Source organism: Diaphorina citri, unplaced genomic scaffold (assembly GCF_000475195.1).
Source record: "Diaphorina citri unplaced genomic scaffold, Diaci psyllid genome assembly version 1.1 scaffold2336, whole genome shotgun sequence".
NCBI classification, from domain to species: Eukaryota; Metazoa; Arthropoda; class Insecta; order Hemiptera; family Psyllidae; genus Diaphorina; species Diaphorina citri.
Genome location: NW_007379760.1, coordinates 31,364 through 49,758, shown reverse-complemented (window position 1 = coordinate 49,758; position 18,395 = coordinate 31,364). Strand labels below are relative to the sequence as shown.

Here is an 18,395-nt window from a genome sequence, read left to right as displayed (position 1 = left end):
GTCATAGACACTTCTCGACTTTCGTTTCTTGTTGTGCTTCTCCATCTTCTTCCTCTTCATCTTCTGCACCTCCTTCCACTTCCTCGGTCCACGCTGTCGTTCAACTCGTGATAGTAGCGGTGGAAGTTGTAGAATGGACTCATTGTCCAATCAGCCGCATGCGTTTGAGAGAACACAATGGCGGTCTCCTTCTCGGCCATGTCGTCGCTGTAGTTATGCTGGTTATACCGCTGAACGTACGTGTAGAAAGGACTGAACGTGTACTCTTCAGCAGGGGTGGTTGTGTCAATGCGCTCTCCGAAGGCAAACGTCACTTCTTTCTTATGCAAAACATCGTCGGGGTTATAATCGTACTTCTTGTAGAACTTGAAAGGTTTCTCTGTCGTGGTAGTCTCAGTCTGTATGCTTTGACCGGTCGCTTTGGCCGCTTGTAGGGAATACCATTCCTCTGGTATCCCAGCGCGCCTCATCTCTTCACTATCGCCAGGCCCTTTCGTGGCGTTGAGACGGATCATGACTTCGGAGATTTTCCGGCCAGTCTCGTCCAGTGTCTTTCTCATGAAGGAGCGGAGCTTTTGAATTTTGTCGTAGGAGCGTTCACTCGCGGATTTGGTTGGCGTTGTGCTCTTGGTCGTGGCAAGCTCTCGGGCGTATTCTTTAGAATCGTAGCTGTCACTGTCATCCACCGTCGTTGGTCCATAGATCACGTCCATTGCTTTGAATAGCGCGAATCGTTCCTTTGCTTGTTCTTGCTTTTGGTGTTCCTTCATTTCTGCCGAGCTGAATCGCATGAAGGGTTGGAAGTCATCTTTAGTCGGATATTCAGATGCTGCTGTGGGCCGTATCTTGGGTGTGTACGGGGACACTTTTCGTTTCTCAATGTGTTCGTCAATCATTCTATTAAGTTCTTTGTTAAACCCCTCGTGATGCATGTCTGTCTCATTGACGCTGCGTGCTTTTCGTCGGAGTAGCGTTTCCTTCATCCGATATCTTGCTTGGGCCAAAACATTGTGTGCTTTCTTGCTTCGAATAGGTTTAGCTTTACCCTTGGCCTCCTCTTCTACCTCTTCAGTCATGCTTGACTCTTCACTGTTTAATTTTTCCTTGGCTATTTGATCCCATTTCCCATCCGAGTCCGAAATGAAAGGTTCTGGCCATAAGCCTTTGGCAACTGGTTGGAGTTTGTGTGTCTGGTTGGTTTGTTGTCCCTCCTCTTCAGTAGTATCATAGACAAACTCATATACGGTGGTGTTTTTGTACCTCCTGACTCTTCACTGTTTAATTTTTCCTTGGCTATTTGATCCCATTTCCCATCCGAGTCCGAAATGAAAGGTTCTGGCCATAAGCCTTTGACAACTGGTTGGAGTTTGTGTGTCTGGTTGGTTTGTTGTCCCTTCTCTTCAGTAGTATCATAGACAAACTCGTATACGGTGGTGTTTTTGTATCTCTTGAATTCATAATCATCTTCAACTTGAAAATCAGGTTGATCGACCTGAGCGGGTTTGGGTTTGACCTGACGACTCATTATATTTTCTAATCTCATTTTTAGCATATTGAGAGCATCTTTTGATCTTGCTATCAGAACGTCTCTTCTTTGACGACTCATTATATTTTCTAATCTCATTTTTAGCATATTGAGAGCATCTTTTGATCTTGCTATCAGAACATCTCTTCTCTTCCTCTTCTTCTGTTTATTCTGTTGTTGTTTTTCCTTCTTCGCTTGTCTTTTCTTCCATTTCTCTATCAAGTCGTAGACCTCTAGATTTCGCTTGAGTTGACTCACATCGGCATCGCCTTCGAAATCTTTCATTGCCTTAAGAAATGATATCGTAAGGCTAAATAAATTGAGAAATCGCATTGAAAATATCATACTTATCTGCTCCTTATCCTTAGCGGCCTTCTTCGCTTGTCGTTTCTTCCATTTCTCTATCAAGTCGTAGACTTCTAGATTTCGCTTCAGTTGACTCACATCGGCATCGCCTTCGAAATCTTTCATTAGTTCGTCGACGGTTTTAGGACAGTTCCTACAATGCTCTTCATATTTCTTTTGTTCTTCTTCCATTTCCTTTTTGGCTAGGGGAAGTAGCTCATCGTAGTCATCCGGTGGTAATCCTTTTGCGACGCGTTCTGCCATCTCCTTTTCATGTTTTTTCTGTATGATGTCGAGTTGTTCCTCTTCTAGTCGTTCTTTTTCTTTGTCAAAGTCCTCATTACCTGTTTGGTTGGTATTGAAGTAGTTGGCGATGGCGATTGCTTCAGCGGCTCTTCTTTCTTTTTCCTCCTTTTCCCACCATTCATCAATTTCCTTGGCATACAGCTTGGCATGCTCATTCTCACGTCGGATAGCTTCCTTAACTGCCGCCTGATAGTAGGGATCGTCTTTACCGTGAGGGATGCCGAGTTCATCTCGTAGTCTATCAATTTCGTTCAACATGCGTCGTTCCTTGCTGGTTACCATGGCTAACTTGACTTGCTGTTCCTTCCATTCCTCAATAAGATCATAGATTTCCAAGTTTCTCTTGAGTTGATCTAAACTCACTGATTTGTTGCCACTAGGAGGACCTTCTCGCTTTGGGAATTGTGCTCGCACTTTGTCTCGAATTTGTCTTTCCAGATTCCGAACACTGTTGTCTCTTACCAAGCTACGTTTCTTTCTTCTCCCTGCTACAAGTTCTCCATGTTCATTTTTAGTTACATTGAGTTCCCTCATGATTTTCTCTCTATCATATCCTTCTGCTTTCAATTGTGCATTGATTTTTTCGCACCTTCTCAAATCTGATTCATCCAAACTGTCGGATTTCTCTTCTCTTTTGGCTCTTCGTGGGGCTTTTACATTGTATGGCTGATTATTGAGATCCCTTTTCTTTCTATAATCTGGTTGGTCATATATCTTTTTGTTGTTTTCATAATGTCTAATAACGTTTTCTACAGGACCACTCTCACCCTCTTGTCCTTTGTATTGTCTTAAGTCGTGTTGTAGTTGATTGTGTATTCTCTTGCCTTCTTTATAACGGCTCATGTCCTCTACATATTCCCCATCTGAATCCTTGCCTGTTTTTCTTTTTACTCTTTTTGGTTTGTTCACAAGACGAACATCTCTTCTTCTCCTTCGAACACTGTTGTCTCTTACCAAGCTACGTTTCTTTCTTCTCCCTGCTACAAGTTCTCCATGTTCATTTTTAGTTACATTGAGTTCCCTCATGATTTTCTCTCTATCATATCCTTCTGCTTTCAATTGTGCATTGATTTTTTCGCACCTTCTCAAATCTGATTCATCCAAACTGTCGGATTTCTCTTCTCTTTTGGCTCTTCGTGGGGCTTTTACATTGTATGGCTGATTATTGAGATCCCTTTTCTTTCTATAATCTGGTTGGTCATATATCTTTTTGTTGTTTTCATAATGTCTAATAACGTTTTCAACAGGACCACTCTCACCCTCTTGTCCTTTGTATTGTCTCAAGTCGTGTTGTAGTTGATTGTGTATTCTCTTGCCTTCTTTATAACGGCTCATGTCCTCTACATATTCGCCATCTGAATCCTTGCCTGTTTTTCTTTTTACTCTTTTTGGTTTGTTCACCAGACGAACATCTCTTCTTCTCCTCCGAAGACTGTTGTCTCTTACCAAGCTACGTTTCTTTCTTCTCCCTGCTACAAGTTCTCCATGTTCATTTTTAGTTACATTGAGTTCCCTCATGATTTTCTCTCTATCATATCCTTCTGCTTTTAATTGTGCATTGATTTTTTCGCACCTTCTCAAATCCGATTCATCCAAACTGTCGGATTTCTCTTCTCTTTTCTTTCTCCTATTTGTCACCGCTTCTTCTTTTGTGTTAGATGGCTCGGCTGGTGCCAGATGTTGTTCAAAGCTGTCGTCTTCATTGACCTCGCTCAGGTCCTGGTGTTTTTCTTTCTTTTGTTGCTCATAGTGTTCAGTGGCGCGGCGTTTTAGCTCGGATACCATCATCTTGTTGTCTTCCTCGAGTTTGGGGAGGATCTTCCGACAGAAGTTCGCACCTTCTCAAATCCGATTCATCCAAACTGTCGGATTTCTCTTCTCTTTTCTTTCTCCTATTTGTCACCGCTTCTTCTTTTGTGCTAGATGGCTCGGCTGGTGCCAGATGTTGTTCAAAGCTGTCGTCTTCATTGACCTCGCTCAGGTCCTGGCATTTTTCTTTCTTTTGTTGCTCATAGTGTTCGGTGGCGCGGCGTTTTAGTTCGGATACCATCATCTTGTTGTCTTCCTCGAGTTTGGGGAGGATCTTTCGACAGAATGATTCGTCGTTGAGCTGCTCCGAGTTGATAGTGTGTGAGGGGTAGACTTTCTGCTGGAAGAATTCGTACGGGGGTGTTGAGTTATCCAGTGTGTGGATGGTTTTCCCGTTGTACAGCGCGTCCTGGAAAGCATCGAAGGCACTCTTGTTTATTACAGGGTCATAAGGGTCATCGACACTTCTCGACTTTCGTTTCTTGTTGTGCTTCTCCATCTTCTTCCTCTTCATCTTCTGCACCTCCTTCCACTTCCTTTCTGCTTCTTCTACATCGCGGGAAGTGTATCTGTACGTCGGTTTTCTCTTCTCTTTGGTCGTCCTTTCCACTGGTCTATCCAGAGCCCTGACCGGAGCTTGGGACAGGCTGTTGTTCCGCCTTCGTTCCTTGAAGTTCTTCACGTTGGTCATGATTTGATCGTAGACTTTCTTGTCGTCCGAGTCCATTCTCGACTTGATGACCTCCTCGGTTTTCAGATCGGCGCTACACTGTCCTTGTGAGTTGGTGAACGGGACATCCTCATCTGCCATCACGTCTTCGGGTTCAGCCTGGGGGGCGTCTCTTTTCATTCTGTCCACAGGGAGCTTGTCTGTGTCCCCGACACTGCGTTTGGCGCGTTTCGACATCTTTTTCATCACGGTCTCGCTCGCCTTGCGCTTCTTCTGTCCGACTTTTGCTTCGGCTTTCACATCGGCCTTTTTCGGGCGACCTCGGGCTTTGACTCGGCTCTGTGTGTTCACCAAGCTCCCAGATTTTACCTAGATCAGAGCTTCTCAAATTGTGGTTCTCTAGTGTGCTGTGAGGTCACCCTAGGTGCACCCCAAGATTAGTTGTCAAACTAAAAACATAAACGAAACTCAAAATGTTGGTCGAGAGCGGAACATTTCTCTCCCGCAGTCTCTGCACTCTGTGTATGTCTTATGGAGATTTTAGCGATCAAAAATTGATCATATCTCAGGATCGGTTTAGATTTTCGCAAAATCCTTTCTTATTGCACACCCTGACCATAAAAGGAATATTCCTACCAAATTTCAGCTTTCTAGGTGTTGTGGTTCTTTCTTATTGCACACTAGACCATAAAAGGAATATTCCTACCAAATTTCAATTTCTAGGTGTTGTTGGTTCTCGAGATAGAGCGATCAGTGTGTGAACTATGAAATGTGAACTGTGAATGGATCTTGTTTTTATAATATAAGATTGGGTTAGTTGATGTTTGAACTTAGGTTAGTTGATGTTTGAACTTAGGTTAGTTGATGTGTTGACTTACCGATGTAGTTCTAGGCGTGCCATACCAGAGGAGTCTCTGTTTTAACCGATCCACTTTGCCCAGTTGATGTCTGATGAAGTTACTCCGATTACATATCTTATCATACCGGGTGTCGCCATGTACTTTGAGCTCCTTGTCGGCCTCCACTCGGAGAATGAGGTTCTTGTAGAACCACTTGATTCGGTCCACTACCTGGGGGGAAGTAAGAAATAAGAATTGAATTGAAATAAGTTACTTTTTATTGAAGAATAGTGTAAATGTAAGATGAATAATAGATATACAGGGTGTCCCCATGTACTTTGAGCTCCTTGTCGGCCTCCACTCTGAGAATGAGGTTCTTGTAGAACCACTTGATTCGGTCCACTACCTGGGGGGGAAGTAAGAAATAAGAATTGAATTGAAATAAGTTAATTTTTGTTGAAGAATAGTGTAAATGTAAGATGAATAATAGATATACAGGGTGCCCCCATGTACGTTGAGCTCCTTGTCGGCCTCCACTCGGAGAATGAGGTTCTTGTAGAACCACTTGATTCGGTCCACTACCTGGGGGAATTAAGAAATGAGAATTGAATTGAAATAAGTTACTTTTTTATTGAAGAATAGTGTAAATGTAAGATGAATAATAGATATACAGGGTGTCCCCATGTACTTTGAGCTCCTTGTCGGCCTCCACTCTGAGAATGAGGTTCTTGTAGAACCACTTGATTCGGTCCACTACCTGGGGGAATTAAGAAATGAGAATTGAATTGAAATAAGTTACTTTTTTATTGAAGAATAGTGTAAATGTAAGATGAATAATAGATATACAGGGTGTCCCCATGTACTTTGAGCTCCTTGTCGGCCTCCACTCTGAGAATGAGGTTCTTGTAGAACCACTTGATTCGGTCCACTACCTAGAAAGTTTAAAAATTTGGAGCTTTTTCTCTAAAGGTGTGTCCACATATAGTCGACCGACCTTGATCGAGGCAGTGTGGACGTTTCAGTTGACATAGATCGACTATGTGTGGACACCTTAACACTCGGAAAAAAAACGTGTCGTATGTAGTGGGAACACTCATTTAAATTACATTATGTACAGGACATTCGAAAAAAAAAAAAAAAAAGGTAGCGTGCAAAATAATCTTTACCTCTGCTATCACTATCTGTGAGGTTGTTGTCTCGCAGTAGTTCTCTTCTCTCCTCTTCGAACATCATGCGTTTGTGTTTCATTAGCGTTAGGTAGCTTGCAAAACAATCTTACTTCTGCTATCGCTTATGTTCGTGAGGTTTAGGGTGAGGTAGCGTGCAAAATAATCTTTACCTCTGCTATCGCTATCCGTGAGGTTTTTGTCTCGCAGTAGTTCTCTTCTCTCCTCTTCGAACATCATGCGTTTGTGTTTCATTAGCGTTAGGTAGCTTGCAAAACAATCTTACTTCTGCTATCGCTTATGTTCGTGAGGTTTAGGGTGAGGTAGCGTGCAAAATAATCTTTACCTCTGCTATCGCTATCCGTGAGATTGTTGTCTCGCAGTAGTTCTCTTCTCTTCGAACATCTTCCGATTGTGTTTCTTAAGGGTTAGGTAGTCTACAAAATCTTACCTCCTTTGTCTATTCGATGGGTTTAGGGTTAGGTAGCTTGCAAAACAGTCTTACCTCTGTTATCACTTTACGTGAGGTCTGCTCTCATCTTGTGTTTCTCTCGGGTTAGGTAGCTTGCAAAACAATGTTACCTCTGCTATCACTTTACGTGAGGTTTGCTCTCATGTGTTTCTTTAGGGTTAGGTAGCTTGCAAAATAATGTTACCTCTGCTATCGCTATCCGTGAGATTGTTGTCTCGCAGTAGTTTTCTTCTCTCCTCTTCGAACATCTTCCGATTGTTTCTTCTGTCGTCTTCCTGAAACTGTTCCCAGGCTGCCGAGTCCATACGCTGTGAATGAGAAAGTAAAGCATATAATTGGACCTGTATTTTCATCTCCGACTGTACAGTAACTGCGCTCCTTCGCTGAACTTATCATTCCCCCAAAGGTAGAAACACACTACTATAACTTCTCTTGAGCTGACGTGACATGATGGTAGAATAGAATAGAATAGAATATACCTTGTTTATCCTGCCCGAATAGAATAGAATATACCTTGTTTATACTACCAGCATAGGACTGAAAAGTCCCTTTACCCCAGCAGTCTAAACAAGGTCTCGTATATTTGATGGGTTAAAGAATAATACATACAACTAACAACTCAGTAAAAAGACCTTGCTTAACTGGAAAAAAAGGGGTAAATGTAAATTAATAGGTGGTAGAAAAAGTGTGTGTTCAACCGTACCTAATTCCAACCAAGCAGTAGTTTTCTTCTCTCCTCTTCGAACATCTTCCGATTGTTTCTTCTGTCGTCTTCCTGAAACTGTTCCCAGGCTGCCGAGTCCATGCGCTGTGAATAAGAAAGTAAAGCATATAATTGGACCTGTATTTTTATCTCCGACTGTATAGTCACTGTGCTCCTTCGCTGAACTTATCATTCCCCCAAAGCTAGAAACACACACTACTAGAACTTCTCTTGAGCTCACGTGACATGGTAGTAGAATAGAATATACCTTGTTTATCCTGCCCGAATGAGACTGAAAAGTCCCTCTACCTCAGTAGTCTAAACAAGGTCTCGTATATTTGATGGGTTAAAGAATAATACATACAACTAACAATTCAGTAAAAAGACCTTGCTTAGCTAGAAAAAAAAGGGTAAATGTAAATTAATAGGTGGTAGAAAAAGTGTGTTTCAACCGTACCTAATTCCAACCAAAAATCATTCACCCTACAACCCTACATTATACATATCTTCAGAAATTTTCAGGATAACAGAAGTAAAGCTGATTCCTTAGTCGACTCAAGTTTTAGAGTAAATTTCTCAAGCTTTGGACGAGGAGGATCAGTTGCAAAAAGACTGCAGAAAGAAGGAGGGGAAAAAGAAGAAATAAAAATCATCAATTTTTTTTTGTTGGCTGAAATTAATTTGGGCGTTAAAGGGTTAAATTGTGTTAAGCATAATGCTTGTCACAGATGTTATGACTTGACTTGGTACTCGAACCAACAACCTCCAAATTCACAGTTCACCGTGCTTACCACACCACAGATGTTATGACTTGACTTGGTACTCGAACCAACAACCTCCAAATTCACAGTTCACCGTGCTTACCACACACCCCTGAGGTTTACTTGAGGTACTTGTGCAGAAGTCACGTCTGTGGAATATTGCTACCATAGGAACTGGCACAAATGAGCAGTGACCAGTGTTATTATAGGGTTAGGTTAAACACAAGAAGGAGTTTTCACAAATAGAGCAGTGATGAGTGTTATTATAGGGTTAGGTTAAATACAAAAAGGAGCTTTTCTTTTCCACGGACGTGACTTCTGCATAATTACCAAAATTATAAATGACTTACGTCTTGTAGTGATGAATCGAGGCCTCTGTCCGACGTGGTCTTTCGCTTTTTGATTTCATCATAGATGTAGATATACTCGCTACCCTCCACCACATCCCATGTGGTACGCCGCGACGGCCGCCAGAAGAATGTCGGCGTGGTTCTTGGCGGCCAGAGGTACTTGTTGGTGTAGCCGCCTAGAAGACAAAGAAACAATTTCAGTTGTTTTCCTTTTGGGAAAACGATTTCCTCTCTCTTTTAAATCTTCAAAAAGACGCCCATTGCAAAAACGTTTGCAACGGGGAGTGTGGGATTGATGTCCGGATACCGGGACATCCAGACCCACTAAACCCCAACCTCTCCCTCTTCCCATTAGAGCTCTGGAACCAGATATATTGGACATTACTTCAGGGCCCCACATTACTTCAGGGCCCTACATTACCTCAGGGCCCTACATTACTTCAGGGCCCTACATTACTTCAGGGCCCTACATTACCTCAGGGCCCTACATTACCTCAGGGCCCTACATTACTTCAGGACCCTACATTACCTCAGGGCCCTACATTACTTCAGGGCCCTACATTACCTCAGGGCCCTACATTACCTCAGGGCCCTACATTACCTCAGGGCCCTACATTACCTCAGGGCCCTACATTACTTCAGGGCCCTACATTACTTCAGGGTCCTACATTACTTCAGGGCCCTACATTACTTCAGGGCCCTACATTACCTCAGGGCCCTACATTACTTCAGGGCCCTACATTACTTCAGGGCCCTAGGAAAGTAAAATGCGGGATATAGTTGAATTCATCACTTAAGTACAAGCAGAAGGAGTTAGTTCAATGGAGCGCTTATTCAGGGCCCTACATTACTTCAGGGCCCTACATTACCTCAGGGCCCTACATTACCTCAGGGCCCTACATTACCTCAGGACCCTACATTACTTCAGGACCCTACATTACTTCAGGGCCCTAGGTAAGGAAAATATGGGAGATAGTTGAATTCATCACTTAGGTACAAGGAGAAGGAGTTAGTTGAACGGAGCGCTTACGGAGGTTAGTTTGACCTAGCGCTCTACCCATCAAGCTAACGGGGCTGGCGTACAGGCAAACAGCAGGCTCTAAAAATCGGATTAAGCCCATACGACTTTAGGTTATAATAATAGTAATAATAATAAGAGTGCTTATTTATACTGCTCGCATAGGACTGAAAAGTCGCTTTACTCCAGCAGTAGGCTACTACTATTATTGTGGTCAAATTCTCAAATTATATTGAGGATAAAATTCCATACCTTGGTTGGGATTGAACCCACGCTCTCCTGTTTACCAGGTGAGCGCCTTGACCACTACACCACCGAGGCAGGTTAGAGAGTTCTAAGACGGCCACTCACCTAATTTCTTCCTCTTTTAGGGTAGAGAGTTCAAAGCGGGCTACTCACCTCATTTCTTTTTTAACCGCTTCCAACTCCAGACCGCACTAATGGCCTGCTGCATATTTGCTGATGCTCGAGCATTTTCATTATATATTGTATGTGTATGATGTTTTTGTAAATAAATAAAATAAATAACTCCAGACCGGTGCTGAGTAAATTTGCCTAATAATAGTGAAAATAGTTTTCCGCGATGCACTCTGGCGTGGAGCGACTGAGATATTAGCGAAGAAGAGAGAAGGGTTTGGTCAAGTTAGGGATGGGAATCGAAACAAAAGTATCGATTTTCAGAATCGATTTCATATCGAAACGTAAGATTTATTTACTGTATTCCGTCGTGTTCTTCCTGCTTTGGGATTATTTTAAGAACACATTTTCAAATATAGAACTTGGACTTTGTATTCTTTAGGAGGGTTTTAGAAGCCTTGCGCTCCGACACCCCTATCAAGTAGGTATAACAGAACCGGTTTACTTGGACTTTGTATTCTTTAGGAGGGTTTTAGAAGCCTTGCTCTCCGACACCCCTATCAAGTAGGTATAACAGAACCGGTTTGGTAATACAGGTTCTTTCCGTTTCTATTTCAGATTCCTTTATCCTGATTTAGTTCTGTTGTAACATTTGAGAACACAAGATCGTAGTAGTGCTGTGAACATTTTTTTCTTCATTTAATATATTATTTGAAACGAGTGTTTTAAGTTAAATAATTGCCGTGTTTTTATATTTTTTTAATTTAATCATATCAGCTGTAATAGGTAATGGCTTCTACCTCCTCCAGACAGTCCAGACCTAGATCCCGGTCCCAAGATAGAATTTTTCTCGTAGGCTATCCGTCTCATCAGATAACTGGTTGTAAATTGCCTTCTAAGCGCCAAGTTTTGGCAACCTTGTTCTACAATTTACGTACTGTAAAGCTAAATTTAAAAGAAGCGGCTAGAAGTACAATACAAGAAGTATTTCTATTCTGGGCTAAAGCTCGTATTCCTACAAAACACGAGAAAGATGCGATTACAAAGTTAGAAAAGCTTCACACTGAGTGGAGGAATATTCAAAAGGATAAAAATAAAAAGTCAGAGACATTAAAGAACAAAATAAAAGTGTTTGCTTCAGATCTAGATGATCTTTTTGATGTTGCACATCAGAATGCCTTGGAAATGATGAAAATAGAAGAAGACAAGGATTTTCTCATCAAACAGAGGCAGAAGGGTCGTCCTGGTGCTATGAGTGGAATTGATTTGAAGTTATCAAGAGCCGAAGAAAGAAAACTGGAAAAAAATCGGAAGAGATTGGAGAAACAAATCGAAACAGAGCATTTTGACATGGGTAAGATATTATTATTTATTTTTATGTCTTTTTCCTTCATGTCTTCAGTTGTTTGCGGTCGATCAGAATACTTTCTTTCGACATTTATAGATCCCTCCAGAAAGTATTTTTAAATGGTTCTTTATAATTTATCGTAGGTAAAGGTTATCTTATTTGTGTTAGGTATCACTTTCGTAATGTCACAACTAATCAAACCCCAATTTGCTAAATTTCACATCGTTGCGGCGGGATTCAAACCAAGGATCTACGGGTTACGAGTCCAACGCCTTATACAATTATAATTTATGGTAGGTACCTAAGTTTAAACGAGATGAATCCCAGTGTGACTTAGTGTTCCTTACTTTTTTTTGTTCTAGAGACTGAAGATGAAGAAGAGGAAAGTGATACAGAGGATATCAGAGATGATGATGATGATGACATGGAGATAGTTGTTTGCACTTCCCAAGACAGCGAGGATCTCCCTGGACCGTCTCATAGCAAAAGGATGCGTGGAACTAGGGAACTTTTAACCATGAAATTAGATAGTTGTTTGCACTTCCCAAGACAGCGAGGATCTCCCTGGACCGTCTCATAGCAAAAGGATGCGTGGAACTAGGGAACTTTTAACAATGAAACTATCTCTGTTGTTAGACCGTTGCGGTGTGTCTGATAGAAATGCTACCCAAATTCTCATAGCAACAGTAGAAGCGCTCGGATATAATCCTGATGAATTCATAATATCGAAGAGTGCGATCTTTGAAAAACGAACGCTCGGATATAATCCTGATGAATTCATAATATCGAAGAGTGCGATCTATGAAAAACGAAAAGAGTTCAGGGAAAAATATAGTGAGGAAATAAAAAGAAGACTAAGTGTTCCAGAGAAAGCAGCCGTCGTTGTTCATTGGGATGGAAAACTGCTACCCCATATTCTTAGATCAGAGCAGAAAGAAAGAATCGCCGTTCTGATAACCTATGGGGAGAATGATCAATTACTTGGAGTACCACTGGCCGACAGTAGCACAGGAAAAGAACAGGCTGTGGCAGTATATGAGTGTTTGCAGGAATGGGGCTTAACCAATTGTGTCAAGGCTATGTGTTTTGACACAACAGCGTTAAACACAGGACGGTTAAATGGCGCCTGTACGATTTTGGAGCAGATGTTGGACAAAGAGTTGTTCTACTTTGCCTGCCGACACCACATCCTGGAAGTTTTGCTGAGGGGAGTATTTGATGTGAAATTAGGTTCAACAACGGGGCCTCATCCTGATTTATTCAAAAAATTTGAAAAAGCATGGCCAAATATTGATAAGACTAAATATGACCTGGGTATAAGTAATAAGAATGTGGAGAAGCACATCACTTCTCAATTTATTACTGATATAACGGCTGATTTTAAGTCCAAACTGGCCGAATTTCAACCCAGAGACGACTACAAGGAGCTACTAGAATTGGTCTTGGTGTTTATTGGAACTCTGGACGGACGGGAAGTTGGGTTCAAAACTCCAGGTGCCATCAGCCATGCCAGGTGGATGGCAAAGGCCATCTACTGTCTGAAAATATACCTGTTTCGAGGTCAGTTTCAACTTACTGTCAAAGAACTCAGTGCCTTAGAAGCAATTTGTATATTTCTGGTGAGAATATACTGTCAAGCATGGTTCAATTCTCCAAAAGCTCACATGGCACCTTACCAAGATTTAAAGCTCTTGGAAAGGTTAATAGAATTCCAAGATAACCAGATCTTCTTGGTGGCGCCGAACGCGCCGACGAAGTCGCGCACCCAGTCTTGAATCTCACGGTCCGCGGATGCGTGCTTACCCGGAATGATGCGGGAAGGGTCCATTTCCGCGCGCAGGGCGGTCAGAATGCGTTTCTCTGAAATTGAGTAAATCATTTGCGTCAATAATAATATCAAAGTATAACAATGGGGTTGAAAACGAAGCTTATGAAATTAGATTACGACAAATTATTGAGGATTTTGAACCATTGAGGGCATTGATTGAAGAAAATATCACCTGTATTGTTTTGTACAAAACTTATGTACCTACTTGAAATCAAAGTGATTTCTCAATTTATTCAGCCTTAAAATACCATAGCCTTAAGAAATGATATCGTAAGGCTAAATAAATTGAGAAATCGCATTGAAAATATCATACTTATCTGCTCCTTATCCTTAGCGGAGAGCAGAGTCAAGATTATGAGGTTAAGGTTAGGTAGCTTGCAAAATAATCTTACCTCTGCTATCACTTTACGTGAGGGAGCAGAGTCAAGATTATGAGGTTAAGGTTAGGTAGCTTGCAAAATAATCTTACCTCTGCTATCACTTTACGTGAGGTTTGCTCATCTTGTGTTTCTTTCGGGTTAGGTAGCGTGCAAAACAATCTTACCTCTGCTATCATTTTACGTGAGGTCTGCTCTCATCTTGTGTTTCTTTAGGGTTAGGTAGCTTGCAAAATAATGTTACCTCTGCTATCACTTTACGTGAGGTTGTTGTCTCGCAGTAGTTCTCTTCTCTCCTCTTCGAACATCTTCCGATTGTTTTTCTTTAGGGTTAGGTATCTTTCAAAATCTTACCTTCTTGGTCTCTCTATGGGGCTTAGGGTTAGGTAGCGTGCAAAATAATCTTTACCTCTGCTATCACTATCTGTGAGGTTGTTGTCTCGCAGTAGTTCTCTTCTCTCCTCTTCGAACATCTTCCGATTGTTTTTCTTTAGGGTTAGGTATCTTTCAAAATCTTACCTTCTTGGTCTCTCTATGGGGCTTAGGGTTAGGTAGCGTGCAAAATAATCTTTACCTCTGCTATCGCTTATGTTCGTGAGGTTTAGGGTTAGGTAGCGTGCAAAATAATCTTTACCTCTGCTATCGCTATCCGTGAGGTTTTTGTCTCGCAGTAGTTCTCTTCTCTCCTCTTCGAACATCTTCCGATTGTGTTTCTTAAGGGTTAGGTAGTCTACAAAATCTTACCTCCTTTGTCTATTCGATGGGTTTAGGGTTAGGTAGCTTGCAAAACAATCTTACCTCTGTTATCACTTTACGTGAGGTCTGCTCTCATCTTGTGTTTCTCTCGGGTTAGGTAGCGCACAAAATCTTACCTCTGCTATCGCTATCCGTGAGGTTGTTGTCTCGCAGTAGTTTTCTTCTCTCCTCTTCGAACATCTTCCGATTGTTTCTTCTGTCGTCTTCCTGAAACTGTTCCCAGGCTGCCGAGTCCATACGCTGTGAATGAGAAAGTAAAGCATATAATTGGACAAAATCTTAAATTACTATGTTTTTCTGTGGTTGATTCTCAAAATAAATAACTGCACATATAATTGGACCTGTATTTTCATCTCCGACTGTACAGTCACTGTGCTCCTTCGCTGAACTTATCATTCCCCCAAAGCTAGAAACACACTACTATAACTTCTTTTGAGCTCACGTGACATGATACCAAGCTCTCTAACTTCGCCTTCGCGCCAGCTTTCCCCTTTTCCCGCGCGTTAGCGGCCTTGGGTACCGCTTGGTGGTCCGCGGCCTTTTTCGGGCGACCTCGGGCTTTGACTCGGCTCTGTGTGTTCACCAAGCTCTCTAACTTCGCCTTCGCGCCAGCTTTCCCCTTGTCCCGCGCGTTAGCGGCCTTGGGTACCGCTTGGTGGTCCATCTTCGTTTTCGCTTCGTCCCCCGTCGGAGGCGTTCGTGAGTCGTCGCCTTCGCTCGTGTCCAACCCATCGTACAGGGTTTCCAGGGAGAGGAACGTCGTCAGCGTGGTGGTCGTAGGGATCGAAAACTCGATTTCGCTCTCGCGGATATTGGTCGGGTACATTTCGTCGAAAACGTTAACGGTCCGGCGGCTCGAATTGCCGACAAAGCGGCGTTTTGGCGTCAGGTCCTGGTTGAACCAGATCTTCTTGGTGGCGCCGAACGCGCCGACGAAGTCGCGCACCCAGTCTTGAATCTCACGGTCCGCGGATGCGTGCTTACCCGGAATGATGCGGGAAGGGTCCATTTCCGCGCGCAGGGCGGTCAGAATGCGTTTCTCTGAAATTGAGTAAATCATTTGCGTCAATAATAATATCAAAGTATAACAATGGGGTTGAAAACGAAGCTTATGAAATTAGATTACGACAAATTATTGAGGATTTTGAACCATTGAGGGCATTGATTGAAGAAAATATCACCTGTATTGTTTTGTACAAAACTTATGTACCTACTTGAAATCAAAGTGATTTCTCAATTTATTCAGCCTTAAAATACCATAGCCTTAAGAAATGATATCGTAAGGCTAAATAAATTGAGAAATCGCATTGAAAATATCATACTTATCTGCTCCTTATCCTTAGCGGAGAGCAGAGTCAAGATTATGAGGTTAAGGTTAGGTAGCTTGCAAAATAATCTTACCTCTGCTATCACTTTACGTGAGGTCTGCTCTCATCTTGTGTTTCTCTCGGGTTAGGTAGCTTGCAAAACAATCTTACCTCTGTTATTACTTTACGTGAGGTCTGCTCTGTGTTTCTCTCGGGTTAGGTAGCTTGCAAAACAATCTTACATCTGTTATCACTTTACGTGAGGTCTGCTCTCATCTTGTGTTTCTTTAGGGTTAGGTAGCTTGCAAAATAATCTTACCTCTGCTATCACTATCCGTGAGGTTGTTGTCTCGCAGTAGTTTTCTTCTCTCCTCTTCGAACATCTTGCGATTGTTTTTCTTTAGGGTTAGGTATCTTTCAAAATCTTACCTTCTTGGTCTCTCTATGGGGCTTAGGGTTAGGTAGCGTGCAAAATAATCTTTACCTCTGCTATCACTTTACGTGAGGTTGTTGTCTGGTAGTAGTTCTCTTCTCTCTTCGAACATCTTGCGATTGTTTTTCTTTAGGGTTAGGTATCTTTCAAAATCTTACCTTCTTGGTCTCTCTATGGGGCTTAGGGTTAGTTAGCGTGCAAAATAATCTTTACCTCTGCTATCGCTATCCGTGAGATTGTTGTCTCGCAGTAGTTTTCTTCTCTCCTCTTCGAACATCTTGTTGATTGAAGAAAATATCACCTGTATTGTTTTGTACAAAACTTATGTACCTACTTGAAATCAAAGTGATTTCTCAATTTATTCAGCCTCAAAATACCATAGCCTTAAGAAATGATATCGTAAGGCTAAATAAATTGAGAAATCGCATTGAAAATATCATTCTTATCTGCTCCTTATCCTTAGCGGAGAAATGATATCGTAAGGCTGAATAAATTGAGAAATCGCATTGAAAATATCATACGTATGTATCTGCTCCTTATCCTTAGCGGAGAGCAGAGTCAAGATTATGAGGTTAAGGTTAGATAGCTTGCAAAATAATCTTACCTCTGCTATCACTTTACGTGAGGTCTGCTCTCATCTTGTGTTTCTTTAGGGTTAGGCAGCTTGCAAAATAATCTTACCTCTGCTATCACTTTACGTGAGGTTGTTGTCTGGCAGTAGTTCTCTTCTCTCCTCTTCGAACATCATGCGTTTGTGTTTCATTAGCGTTAGGTAGCTTGCAAAACAATCTTACTTCTGCTATCGCTTATGTTCGCGAGGTTTAGGGTGAGGTAGCGTGCAAAATAATCTTACCTCTGCTATCGCTATCCGTCAGGTTGTTGTCTGGTAGTAGTTCTCTTCTCTCCTCTTCGAACATCTTGCGATTGTTTTTCTTTAGGTTTAGGTTTCTTTCAAAATCTTAGAGGTTAAGGGTTAGGTAGCTAGACGACACTTTGTGTCGTCTGAAGACGTAACTTAATTTAAATGAGAGTGTTTCCACTACACACGACACGATTTTTCTCCGAACGATCAGGGAAAACTTGTCGGACTTAAACTACGGGATGGGCGTGCTACGACACAGACCACACTCTTACCTTGTTGTATTTCTTGGCGTACGGGTTGTCTTCGGGCTTGTTTTTGTCTTTGTCATACCAGTTGAATATGCGCCACAGTTGATGGCGGTTGTGTGGCTCGGAGACCTTGGGTTCGAAAGATTTGGGCACATCTGGCGAAGAAAAAAAAAGAAGGAACAGTTCGTGATGAAGTGTTAAACAATAAGTGTACCATCGTTCTTTGGCCTTTTGTCCAATACAGTTGAATCTTTGTTGGTATAACGGAAGTAGAATATAAAAGACCTTTTCTACAAATTTTCCTGGTTACACACACCAGAGAACCGAATTTTTAGAAAGGATTTGAAAAGATACTCGGTACCACTTTCGCATTAATTCAAGGCACATTGTTTTGCTTCCATGCCTATCCAAGAACGGAAACGTTCGGTCAGAAAATTTCCGCCCTGGCCTTTTGTCCAATACAGTTGAATCTTTGTTGGTATAACGGAAGTAGAATATAAAAGACCTTTTCTACAAATTTTCCTGGTTACACAATTACACACACACCAGAGAACCGAATTTTTAGAAAGGATTTGAAAAGACACTCGGTACCGCTTTCGCATTAATTCAAGGCACATTGTTTCACTTCCATGTCTATCCAAGAACGGAAACGTTCGGTCAGAAAATTTCCGCCCTGGCCGGGAATCGAACCCAGCACCTCCGGGTTGAGAGTCAGTGCTCTTGACCACTCGGCCACAGAAGTAGTCAGTTCTACTCACTGGTAAACTGGTCCAATTCCTCGTACGTGTAGTCGGCCGGGTCGAAAAACGTTTTCATCGTGGCGGCAATGTCGGCGCTCTTGTTGAACTCCCACGAGTAGATGATGGATTCGGTCGGTTCCGCCGCCACTCGGGCTTCGTAGGCGGCCTTCCATCG

At 42.1% G+C, this 18,395-nt stretch overlaps 2 protein-coding genes across 2 annotated transcripts in view; one reads left to right on the top strand and one right to left on the bottom strand.

Moving 5' to 3' along the window:
- The window catches only part of LOC108253615 (ATP synthase subunit alpha, mitochondrial-like), a 37,821-nt gene that overhangs the window by 14,154 nt on the left and 5,272 nt on the right, over positions 1 to 18,395 (top strand). The window lies entirely within an intron of this gene.
- Positions 57 to 16,647, bottom strand: LOC103518735 (trichohyalin-like). Its single transcript, XM_026830463.1, has 7 exons — positions 16,584 to 16,647; positions 15,214 to 15,671; positions 4,273 to 5,006; positions 1,981 to 4,007; positions 1,653 to 1,794; positions 1,326 to 1,571; positions 57 to 1,140 (listed from the first exon to the last, which is right to left on the bottom strand). Exons 1-7 carry the CDS (start codon positions 16,645 to 16,647, stop codon positions 57 to 59), a joined length of 4,755 nt encoding a protein of 1,584 aa, XP_026686264.1.

Coding starts and splice junctions, on each gene's coding strand:
- LOC103518735 (XM_026830463.1), bottom strand. CDS start 16,647: ATGTTCGAAGAGGAGAGAAGAAAACTACTGCGAGACAACAATCTCACG. Junction 4,008..4,272: donor GAGCAGCTCAACGACGAATC/ATTCTGTCGAAA, acceptor AGAAGGTGCGAA/CTTCTGTCGGAAGATCCTCC. Junction 1,572..1,652: donor AGAGATGTTCTGATAGCAAG/ATCAAAAGATGC, acceptor TCTGATAGCAAG/ATCAAAAGATGCTCTCAATA.